The sequence below is a fragment of the Anguilla anguilla genome, chromosome 14 (genome assembly GCF_013347855.1).
Source record: "Anguilla anguilla isolate fAngAng1 chromosome 14, fAngAng1.pri, whole genome shotgun sequence".
NCBI lineage: Eukaryota > Metazoa > Chordata > Actinopteri > Anguilliformes > Anguillidae > Anguilla > Anguilla anguilla.
Genome location: NC_049214.1, coordinates 7152863 through 7165266, shown reverse-complemented (window position 1 = coordinate 7165266; position 12404 = coordinate 7152863). Strand labels below are relative to the sequence as shown.

At 41.0% G+C, this 12404-nt stretch overlaps 1 protein-coding gene across 1 annotated transcript in view; it reads left to right on the top strand.

Moving 5' to 3' along the window:
• LOC118213214 (PDZ domain-containing protein 2-like) overlaps nucleotides 1-12404 on the top strand; it is a 59783-nt gene that overhangs the window by 4079 nt on the left and 43300 nt on the right. The window contains exon 2 of the mRNA XM_035392010.1: nucleotides 1949-2834. Within this exon, the coding sequence (XP_035247901.1) occupies nucleotides 2359-2834 (476 nt within the window). The 5' untranslated portion in view covers nucleotides 1949-2358. The remainder of the gene's footprint in view (nucleotides 1-1948; nucleotides 2835-12404) is intronic.

The window sequence follows — 12404 nt, the reverse complement described above, 5'->3', positions numbered from 1 at the left end:
ATTTCCATGAAATGCCTGAATTTACGTGCTTGTGGGAAGAATAATGTGATTCCGTGCTGTGAGGCGTTTAATGCTTGCATGCCATTTGGAAACGACAGCAGACACTAATGGGGTTTAAATCATGTGACCATATGGCATCTGAGCATTGGTAGGTCCATGAAAACTGTTGTTATGGAAATGGAGAGTATTGAATTATCTCTCAGTTGTGGAATGTAACCGCTGTAAACCCCTGTCCCATCAATGCCACTTCAAAGGGTGAGTATTGCTGGTTCTTTATATAAAAAAGTAATTGTTGTCAGTATTGCTGTCGACACTACCCCACAAATGTCACTGCAACATTTACATCCTGCTGTTTAGCTCGACAGCTTGGCCTCAATTCTGCTTTGTGATCTTTATCCTGTTTGGGTGAAAACACATTCTCTGATCATGGGTCAACCTACTCCCACTTGCTTGAGATATGACAATCTGATGATGATCTGGTATGCTCTGTCCTGTTCAGTAATTACTTCTATGATATTTCCTGAGCTAGAGTGGCTGTTTGTGAAATTTTTTTTTTATGAGAGCAACATTCTTTGTGAATTTATAATCAAGCTACTGTAACATAAGTCGCGGATTCTTGTGTATGTTCAACCTGATCAGGATATATAAATCAACTGACACAATGTTTGACTGCTGAACCCTAGCCATCGTATTGTTTATTATTTTTGATAAAGATTTAGCTCACAGAAAGCGACAATGTTAACGGTAATGTACTGCGCATTCTCCATTCGTTCTTTTTCATTTCACAGCGAAGGCAGTCGAAAGCCAGATGAGACACTACCCTGAGTTCTTACTGATATTTTGCACCTTGTTTGGCTTTGCTTGAAGCCCCTTCCTTATCAATAGCTGACTTTGCTCAAAGTGAGCTACTCTGATTGGAACGGTAGCAGTCCTGGGTCACGGACCAGTGAGTACATATACTGTATTCAAAATATAATTAATTGAGTTTTATAACTTTTCTTCTATGGTCAGGAACAATAAAACAAATAAGTCAATTTATAGACTCCAGATGAATTAATCAACACATATAAATTAGAGTGTACTCCATTGTTGTTTTGACAGAGAGATCAATTCAGGACTATTTTTGTTCTGCAATATAGTGGTACATTAAAGAGGGTTTATTCATAGAGAGTCATTGGATTATTTGGACTCTATTCAGTGCTGTGGGCCTTTTTAAGTTTTAAGAAAATTATCTAGAGGGTTAACATACAATTGTAACAGCATTACAAATCAGCACAATGCAATATATCATATATAGATCTGTTGTTTGTATGCATCTGTCATAGTCTGTCATACAGAAGTTATATCCGATCTTTGTGTCAAATACATCCTCTCTATTTGTTTTTCTTTACTCATAGTGAACACAGAAGGGCATAGATTCATAAGATTGTAAGGTCTTGGTTTATTTTGAGACTGAAGTTAAAACAATCATTTACTTGTGGTCCACACCATACTATCCACCTAAAAATGGCAACAGTGTGGTTTGTGTGATCCAGCATCTGGTGCAAATAAAGATAGGTCTGTCCCAGTTCCAAACATGAGCCACAGGCCAAACCTTAGGCACTTGTACTGTCATTATGACAATGAAAACCCACAACACAAAGTTTCATAGCAAGTCAAAAGTTGTGTAGTCCATCTAGTCTTTGAGCTGGTACATTATGATCTGACCTGTCATTTCATTCAGCATACATATTGTTGCTTCTGATGCTTTTTCAATCTCTCTAAAGCTACAGTTGATTTGCTAACTCCCCCTCCCAGAGTTCAGCATTTTGTAGTTCATGAGGCTTGACCACATTCTCTTAAACAATAGATTTAGGGCTGTATGAAGTCAATAGGAAAATTTATGTCAGCTAGAAAGTATTCCCGACAAGCTCTGAGATTCATGAAGCTTCTATGTTTTTCTCTTTAGGTGAATGTCTCAGGCTCTAAGAGACCACTCGCTGGCTCCTCTCTCACAGTGATCCGGCATTTTCCACTTCATCTGAACTGGAATTCTCTCAGCTGCGCATCTAATGACACACATTCTCCAGTTTCTACATGCTGCTTAGTAACTGGGCTCCCTTTGCTCGCTGGCTCCCACTTGCTCCTACGGTCATTAAAAAAATAAGAAATACAGGATGACATCATGCGCGGAATGGCGGGAGAAGGGAAGGGCCTTAAATCTGACGAGAGGGCCCTGCAGAGCTGTTTAGTGCGCAGCGAGGAGGAGACAGCCGGAGCCCACGACGTATTCTGCCCCTTCCCGGGAATCCGGCGCTGGTGAGAGGGGGTTCCCCCTCGGCCCATGATGCGGGGGTGTCCCAGGCGGGCTGAGCCAGGATGCCCATCACCCAGGAGAACGCCCTGAGCCACCTGCCCGTGCTGGAGCGCTGGCTGGGCGTTCAGGAGCACCGCGGCGGCGCCTCCCTCTGCCGCGCCGCCATCCGCAAGCTGGTGGAGTACATCCAGCTCAACTTTTCGGACGGGGAGGGCGTCCCGCCTGCCGCCCCAGCCCGGGACGGCGCGGACGCGGAGGTGCTAGCCGTGTGCCTCGACAAACCGGAGGGGGGCCGGGAGGAGTTTGGCCTCAGCTTCGGGAACATTCCCATGCTCGGGGATCCTGAGGGCAGGAAGAAGAGAGCGAGGCGAAGGCGGAGGAAGGGCGATGAAGGCCCCCTGCTGGACGTGGGCTGCCTCTGGGTGACGGAGGTGAGGAAGACTAGCCCCGCCGCCCGCTGTGGGCAGATAAGGCTGAGGGACGAGCTCCTGTCACTCAACGGCCAGCTGATGGTGGGCGTCGACGTCTCTGGAGCCAGGTAGGAAACGTGATTCTCTTGACATGCACTTATCCAAAGTCATAAGTACAGCATGTGTGTATTGAACTATGTCTCTTAATTTATTTACTAATTTACTAGTTCTGTTAATTTGTTCCAGTTTTATACATCGTCACAGCTTGTTTTATCTGATTATACTTTTGAAACACGTGAGATCTCATCTGAAAAAAGGGTCGGCATTTCTTGTGTTTGGCATGAACTGCTTAATTTTGTTTTTTATAGCTATGTCTTTGAACAGTGGATTTCATAATCATTTCATAATTTTCTTACACACTGAGATATGAAGATGGGAAGAGTGTTATTCTGTTTGGAATTTTGAATATGAAAGACATACAGTAGCAGGCACATAAAATACACTTTTACTGAGGTACACAAATACAGTGAGATCGAGTGAGTGTGCTACATCCGCAAACAGACTCCCCTCTTCTCCGGCTCTCCGGTGTGGTATCCCGTCGCCTGCCCCCAGATGATCCCACGACACCTGCTGTGTGGGATCCGTTCAGCTGCCCCCTTCTCCAGAACAGCGGGCTTCTCTGTGCGCCCGGAGCTGAGAGAGCTCCCGAAAAACCTCTGCCGCATAGCTGGCATCGCGCTCCCCGCCTCTCCTTCCTCTCTGAGCGGCTTTGTGCCGCGGCCGTGTTTGCGTAGGGGGGGGCGCAGCTCTTGGCACGCTGAGGCAGCAGGGGCTGGATGCCAGCCAGAGCGACTTCCCCCTGGAGCAAAACAAGCCCAGCGCAGCCAGGATCTGCCGGGGCGGGGGGGGGATGGCTGTTTGTGCCACTGCTGCACCCCACCCCTCAGTCCCACGCCAATGACTTTTCACGCCTCTAGTTTTCTGTTTGGATCACTGCTGATTAGGGCTGGGCAATATATCGATATTATATCGATATCGTGATATGAGACTACATATCGTCTGGGATTTTGTACATCGTAATATCGTGATATGGCATAAGTGTTGTCTTTTCCTGGTTTTAAAGGCAGCATTACAGTAAAGTGATGTAATTTTAACTTACCTGACTGTTCTAGCTGTTCTATTATTTGCCTTTACCCACTTAGTTATTACACAGGCATTACTGACGGTTAGTTATCAAAAATCTCATCGTGTAATTTTGTGAAAGTACCAATAGTCATCCCCACAATATCATCACAATATCGATATCGAGGTATTTGGTCAAAAATATTGTGATATTTGATTTTGTCCATATCGCCCAGCCCTACTGCTGATCCTGTCTATCTCTGACCTCTGTGGCATTACACTATGATTCAAATCCATTGGAGAGGAATTACTTTTGAATGGAATATCCTATGTGCTACATACTGGTATGGAAAGCGGTTTGTCCTTCACATATTCCAATATTTCATATCTATTTTTTTCTCTAGACATAATTAAGCAGATTAAATGTAACAGAAATGAAGGCTGCTGGGAGAAAATGGTGGAGAGAATAGTTGGTTTCTCTGCTCCAGTCAAAGTTTCAAACCCACCATACTATTCTGATGACATAGAAAGTTTGTGTCAGTAATGTGTCCGTGTGTGAGCAATTCTTTTCTGATAGATTCAAGTTTGAAATTAGATATGCAAATGAAATGGCACTCCTATACATAATTATGCTTTTCATGGTAAAATATTTTATATAGTTTGTTCCACTGGTTTTCTCTTCATACCCTGTCATTTGCCCTCTTTAAAGTGGCTTGCATGTTTTATGAATGTGGCAGTTAATCTGAGGTGAAACTCAGCATTACTTAGTCAGGTTTATGTAATTGTATATTGGCTTCTGCATGAGTGAAAAGAACAATATTATGTTTTGATGTGAAGGGGTGGATTCACACGGCAGGCATCTAGTAGACTCATTCTCCTCATATGACAAGGAAGGGAGGAGGTTCCTGGGAGTGGCCCTGGTTTTGACAGACCTGAAGATGTTTTGGTAATTACGGGCTTGTGAAAGTACCGAACCACATTTATCAATGTGGCTCCAGAGACAAATCACGATTTGATTGCACTTTCAGAAACTTGGAGGAAAAGGAAAACAACTGCATAAAACTATGCTGGCTTGTCTTTCATTGAAGAGCCTGGGACAATGGGAGCTTCCAGTAAGGTTCTTGGGGTTGTTAGCTGCTTAGCCCATACTCACTTGAGAGGTAATAACACTGTTCAATGTCCACATCAAAGGCACTGAACTCAGCCTTAAAGGGAATGTGAAACACTCGGTAATGAGACTCTAGTTCATTTTATTTTCATTTTAAATATGATATGGCCTTGCATTATTAACTCAGATTACGTGGAGGAGGGGTCTTTTATGAATGCAGACGGTTTGTTGTAATCTGACTAATAATATTCTGATATACCATATCTGATATAAAAATCGAATAGTAATCTAATAATAAAGTGGCCACTGCAGATCTGTCACCCCTGTCCCACAGATGGTCTCTGCCATTTCTGTAGTACTGTGTTGTGTTTAGGGTGCATAATTGTCTCTGTCTTATAGTCAAGTGCATTGGAAGAGTGAATATGCTTACATTGAAGTAATCCTGCATAATGGTGGCACAGCAGTAACTAAAGAGTTTCATTAGTCAGCAAAAATGGAAAGAAAATGGAAATATAGATAAGGAAATATATCCTTTATTTATCCAGATGAATCCCATTTCAAGGTAGCCCTGGTCAAGAGTTTGGACTAATATTTGGACAAAAAAAAAATAGCTGAGCAGGCTTCTGCTGTAGGGTTAAAGCTTTGACACTTTTTGAGCACTTTTTTTCAAACCTTATATTTTCACAATATATCCGGAGTGTGTAAACGGTTTGCCAGTATATATTCTACAAAGGAGTGGTCTAAAGGACGGGCTTTGGAACCTTAATTAGAAGACACATATAATGAAGGCTTTACTCATCAAGAGCTTTTCATCTCCATGGTTTCAGTGAGAAGTCCTGACCCAAAGTGCTCACCACACGAAGACCTTCATTTTAATACATTTTACACTTCACTTTTTCTCTATTTGCTTTCACAGCTTGGCACGAGATCTGTCTCTGTCGCTCATGGAAAATAGTTTTGTCCTTCAAAGCAAGTATAGCAAAGAGCTATAAATGTACTTAAGAAGGGCCAGATTTTAGACCGTTATTTGTGCAAAAAATATAATATGAACAAACATTTTATGACACGTGGTACATAACCTGTAAATTGCTTTGTACCGACACATTTTCGGTAAGAAAAAAACAAATTCACAAGAAATATAATATTGTTTCTTGTGACTTGACGTAATTTTGATAAGAATATTTTTAATGGCAGGCCTAGATTTTGCAAGTTTGAATGAATGTCTTATAGACAGTGCTTTGTATGTGTGAACAACTTGGTGTTTTGTACATTGAAAATGTGTTTTTCTCCAGATTATATTTCTGCATAGAAGAGCACACCTTTTAACACTTATTTGTATTACATAATACGTGTTATTTTCTTTCCAACTGTACCATGCTTATTGGCGTCTGAGCGATTGTATGTGGCATTACTGCAACCAAAGTAAATGAGGTGTGTGTAGTCGGAGACTGATAACCAGGAGTAATGAACAGGGGTATGAACCAACAAGGAGACTGATTGCTTTTGTCTTTTATTCCAATGTCTGGATAAATATAAACAGAGCTTTTATGTGCCTGGTATAGGGATGTAAGAGATGGTTACAGCCTGGACAGCAATGCCAGATATTATTTGTGTGTGAGGGTAATGTTTGCAGGGAATGATGGGTTACTATGGCAAGGGTTTTTTGTATTTGTAAATGTTACTAGATGAGGAATACATAGATCTCTGACAATGAGCAACCATAAACACCAATTCCAACCTCATTCTCTATCACGCACAGTTGAATATAACCCAGGACCTACCTATCATCCTATAATTCACATACACTCTCCAACAGATGTTGGGGAATGTTACTTGTGTTTGCTGAACCATATTTTTTCTCCAACATTGGCCTATTATTTTTAACGCTTCATGTTTACCCTCCCCTATCTTTCCTCCTGTGAAAACTTCTTGCAAGCTGTAGCTCCTCCTGAACTTTCAAACTTTCAAGAATTTCAAGCTACTAAACCGCTTTTATCTATAACCATAAGCCCAAATATGGGGAATGTAGATGGGCACAATTGCTGTTTGATAATTAGTTCCATCTGTACAATACACATTACATTTTTTCCCAATAAAATTACAGTTGTTGTAATTGTAGATTTGTAGTCTCGTGGTAAGTGAAGTTTAGCACTAGCCATTGCACATTTACAGTCAAAATCAAAATCAGCCTCTGTTTCCTGGATGGGTGGTGGTTTTATTTGGGGGGAGGGGGGTAAAGTGGAACGAAATCATTATTCATTATTCACGGCAATGTGCCATTTTCTTTAAATATACAAATCGTGGCTAATGAATCTTTTTCCTTCCGAGATTTGGCGTCTTTACCGTCAGCCAGCTTGATTCCATTTATCGCTGTTCAGGCAGTTCAGATTCTTTCGCTGTTTGAAGAGTGCTAGCGACATGAACCTGATGGAATATGCAACCCAATATTAATACATTGTACACAAGGTGGCAGTAGAGGAATAAGATTCTTGATTTTGTGCGGATGAGAACATCTGCCTACAACTAAGGCTTTCGGTTTCAAACGTAGGTGATATTTTCTTGCGCAAGAGATTTAATCTGTGCCGATAACAGTGGACGCTTCATTGAATGAGTTTTCAAGGAGTGTTATTTATCCCACAGATTTACGACATTTACTGCCAGAAAAATGTGATGTTTTCACAGGAAACCTGTTATACATAATGAACCAAGCATATTGACGGTGTAGCCTAATGTTATTAATTCGTGTCAGAAATGTATTGTATTGTTTAAATAACGGATTAAAAAAAAAAATATCTCCTAAAATTCACAGAATAATAAGTGACCTCACCTTGTCATGCGCCTTCTCTGATGGGATCCCATGCATGAGATAGAATATAAGTAAGAACTAGGTTAATCCCCAAACAAGCATTAAGCGTGGCAGCAGTATCATGTTTGTTAAGAGGATGATTCTTGTAAGGCCCTACCTGTCTGAATGTGGCTAAATGGATATTCCTTTCCTCTTCACTTCCGTCCCATCTGGTTTTATGTTTTGGCGCGATCACGCGAGTGCGTTCATTGTGTGATCTAAGAAATTTAAATGTGTGCTACTTTTCCAGAATACATTATTAAGGTTTTTCATTTCGCGCATTTGTTTGAATTATTTCATTAAAAAACCTGCTTTCTAGCCAGCACTGTATCAATGTTTTCCCCTCTCCGTAACATCAGTGATAAAGCGAACGCATTTATGAAGCTCCAAAAAAAGGACAAATTAATGTCATTCTTCCATTTTGGCAGTTCAGTGACAAATAGCGCTTCGCTGCGGGTCTTTACCCGGGGTTTACAGGGATTTATATGCTGATATATCACAGCAAAAGGCGACGTCAGCATAATTTAACCAGGGAATTGTCGTGTCTCTGACTGGACCTGGATATTATAATGCTTTGAATGGGCGTCCTAATTGCGCTTGATGTGGTCACATCGGACTACATTTTATGAGATTTTGAGAATATATTTTATACAATGCTGTGCGTGGTTTCCTATGAGTTGCAATTGAATTCAACTGAGACAAGGGGCGGGATTTTTTTACGAAGACATGGGCCACTCAAGCAGTGCAGTGAGCGTGAAGTCGGTAGCTCAAGGTACAGTAGTTGCGCGCAAGTATCCGTCACAGTCATACGCTTAGCCTTGTGATCCTTATAGTGATAAAACGCTGGTGGGGGAAATGCAGTGCAATACAGAAACTCTTCTCGCTCCACAGAACTTACAGTGAGTTGTGCTTGAAGTATCAGTGCCTTAGAGGAAAGTGTGGAGAACATGCACAGGCGGAAGAAGAATCGATACATCGCGAGGATAACGTGGGAATTTTGTCAAAACGTGTAAAATACAAGTGAAACAGACGGATTCGGCGCATCATCACACGTCCCTGGATTCAAAACTAAGTGTGATGGTGATACACTTAGCATTTGATAGACGTCCCGGGGGTAATATCTCTCGTTTTTCATCAACCGAGCTGCAAAATTATACCAGCAGGTGATTATACCAATTAACGTACTCATGGGTTTCTAAACCCTCCTCAGCCCAGATTAACCCTGTGCGCCAGCTGGTTGATAGAGGAGGACGTGGGACACCACAAGACCGAAGCAAATGTGAGGGCGAAGTAAGAGGCGCAGGTATGATGATCTAAGCTGTTGTTGACAACTAGAAAATTGTTACTGTCATATATGCCTGTAATTGATATTATATTGATTTGGGAGGTGTATGCGGCGTATATTTGTGTGTGAGTAGCTGGACTAGATGTGGATTAACCCTGCGTATTTACGCACGATACCTTCGGCCTTTTATCTAAAGTTGTTGATTTTACGTTTGCATAACTTTTTAAATATAGGCTACACCAGTTCAAGTTCTTTGTAAAATAAAACAACAAGCCATTGGCGACAAGATGAATGATAGAACTGTCAAAGTTTGTTTGAACATGCGACCAAATCTATCCTAATAGCAACTGGAAAGAAATAGGTCTTGCAACGAGATATTCTCCCTCACGCAATTGAGGGGCAATTGTTTGTTTGCTTGTAAAAAATGTCACAGCATAACGAAATTTTAATCAGTAAGTAGATTTTATACAGGTTTTCAGGGTTGCTTTTGCAACTGACTTGTATTGCTGCCTTTGTGAGATGTGAATAAATAGCTCTATTTACACCGCACAAAGGCACTCTACTCTCTTGTCTATACCGATAAGACTGACAGATGCTGACGAGTGGCAGATGCACATGATATGCCCAATTCACTTGCAGTTAGCGGTCAACAGGTGTCATTGCCTTTTTCTCTTGTTGAGTGTGCTTGCAGACTAATTTTTATCAGCTGACTCACATACCTTGATGTGTTACAGTAGCCGAAAACATGTAATTCACATTATTGTTAATGCTGCTTTCGATGACATTGAGCCAAAAGCACATACTGAATCTGCCAGTTTTCCATTTTATGGTAGTAGTAATTTGACGTACCATGTATATGTATCTACACTACACTACTACACTCAGTTATACAGGCATTCCGTTCCCTGAATCACAATGCCACAGACATGCAAGTTGTCAGAAATTGATTATGTTGAATATATCTTTTATTGAATGAAATATAGTTATCGATCTCCATCTAAAGTTTTTGGAGAGCATGTGCAGGTATAAACAAAATCAGTTCTGGAATCTGAACTAATACAGTGAGGAAGAGTGGATGTACGGTAGAATGTTATGTAATTCACTGGATTTATTTTGATTGGGAGCACTAGATTTCTTTACTCTAAAAGGAACTCCCAGAGAAAGGATTTGATGAAACAAATTTGAGTGGTGCTTTGGGCGTAAAAACAAAATCTTTGTATGGGTTCATTTTCAGATATTTGCTGACATTTCAAGAAAACATTTTTGACGATTTTCAAGATCCAAGTTGACATACAGATTAAATTATGAAAACAAGATAAATTACGATTCATTTCTCACAAATGAAGCACATTGGGTACCCTTAAAAAAACAGAAGTCTGCAGAAATAATATTTCTAACTAGAATTAGAATAGAAGTGGAATTTTGGACAATGTTAATGTTTCTTTTGGAAATAAAAATGATGGTATCACATTTTCTCTGATTCCTTCTCATTTGCTCAGTATAAAAGCAGCTCATTTATTATTCATTAACTGCATAACAGTGCTTTGCCTCTTGGTCCTAAATGGATTTTCAGAGTGAAAATCTTTAATTGGACCCTTGGTTTAGTTACCAAAATGCTGGATACTATATTTTAATAAACTCTGCCCAAAAATGACATAGTGATAGATTGAAAAAAAGTTGCTGGGGGATATGTTCCAGGTATATCACTTAAATGAGTTCAGGTTAATAAGAATTAATATCCAGTACAATCATATGAGATGTTTTTTTCTTCAGCTGCAGGAACTAACACTAGCAGTTCCTTAACTATCATGCCAACTAGTCCTTTCTCTAGGTGGAGGATAGGAATGGGATTTATGTAGGCACACAAAGGATGAAGCGGTCTCATTTCTCATCACAGCATCTTTTGAATGAGGTCATGGAGAAGACCGTGGGAACGTTGTATCATATTTCTGCCTCCGTTCAAACGCATCCTACCGAGAGAGGCAGTGCTACTGTCTGTTTTCCTACGGCAGTTTGTTTTCAGACATGTTCCACTTTGGGACTGACACCCATTTTCTGTTGGGGGGGGACTGAGGGTGGGTGGATGGCAGGATCACTTCCAATTCGCAGGTGCAGTACAGACGCTGCTAATGAGAATGAATGGGGCTGTACGCTTGCATATTTTGTTTTGAGGTCTTGTATTACTTGCAACTGGCAACTTAACTATGTGAAAAGAAAAATTCACTGCATTTCCAAAAGTATGTAGTACCCCTTCTAATTTGTGGTTTCTGCTATTTCAGCCACACCTATTACTAACACATGCATAAAATCAAGCATACAGCCATGCAGTCTCCATTGACAAACATTGGCAGTAGAATGGGTGGTATTGAACAGCTCAGTAACTTTCAAAGTGGAGTCAGAGGATGCCACCTTTCCAACAAGTCAGTTTGTCAAATTTCTGCCCTGCTAGAGCTGCCCCAGTTAACTGTATGTGCTGTGATTGTGAAGTGGAAACATATAGGAGCAACAACAGCTCAGCCGTGAAGCGGTAGGCCACAGTTCCAAACTACCTCTGGAAACAACGCCAGCACAAGAACTGTTTGTCAAGAGCTTTATGATATGGGTTCCCATGACTGAGCAGCCGCACACAAGCCTAAGATCACCATGCGCAGTACCAAGAGTCAGCTGGAGTGGTAAAGTACACTGCTCTGGAGCTGTGGAAACCTGTTCTCTGGAGTGATGAATCACGCTTCACTCACTTTTTGTCCTCTAAGGTGTTTTTTTCTTACACTTAAAAAGCCAAATAAAAATGCACCCAAATATTTTAATGCACTTATTTGCAATTAAGTCCGTTCCTTCAATTCTGCTGGAAATGTAAGATTTCTGGAAAGGAGTGTTGTACGTTTTATAAGCCAATTAAGCATTTTGCAGAAGGCAAATTCAGATACTAGAAATAATGTACTTAAATGCTTTCCTTTGTAACAAGTAACACAGTAGCAGTAGCTTACAGACCCTCTACTTGGACCCTTTCTTCAGTCGAAGGTGCTGCATTCTGGTCTGTGTGGTTGAGGAATCTCCCTGGTTTGGAATGTGAGCAGACAGAACACCCACAATATGGTCCTACTGTGTGCAATAATAGCTGACTGAACAGAATGTGAAAATAAAATTGCATTCGAAAACCACGAGATAATAATTAGATTCACATTGTTGCCGCCTAAGGATAAGAAGTATTTATTTTACACAGAATGTACTCTCCATCCTGAATGGTCAGCAAACAGATCCTGCCGTACTTCTCTTTGCTTCCTGGCTATAGCGTCGGGGAATGTCTTTTTCCAGACTGAAAAATTCTGCTGGCGTGG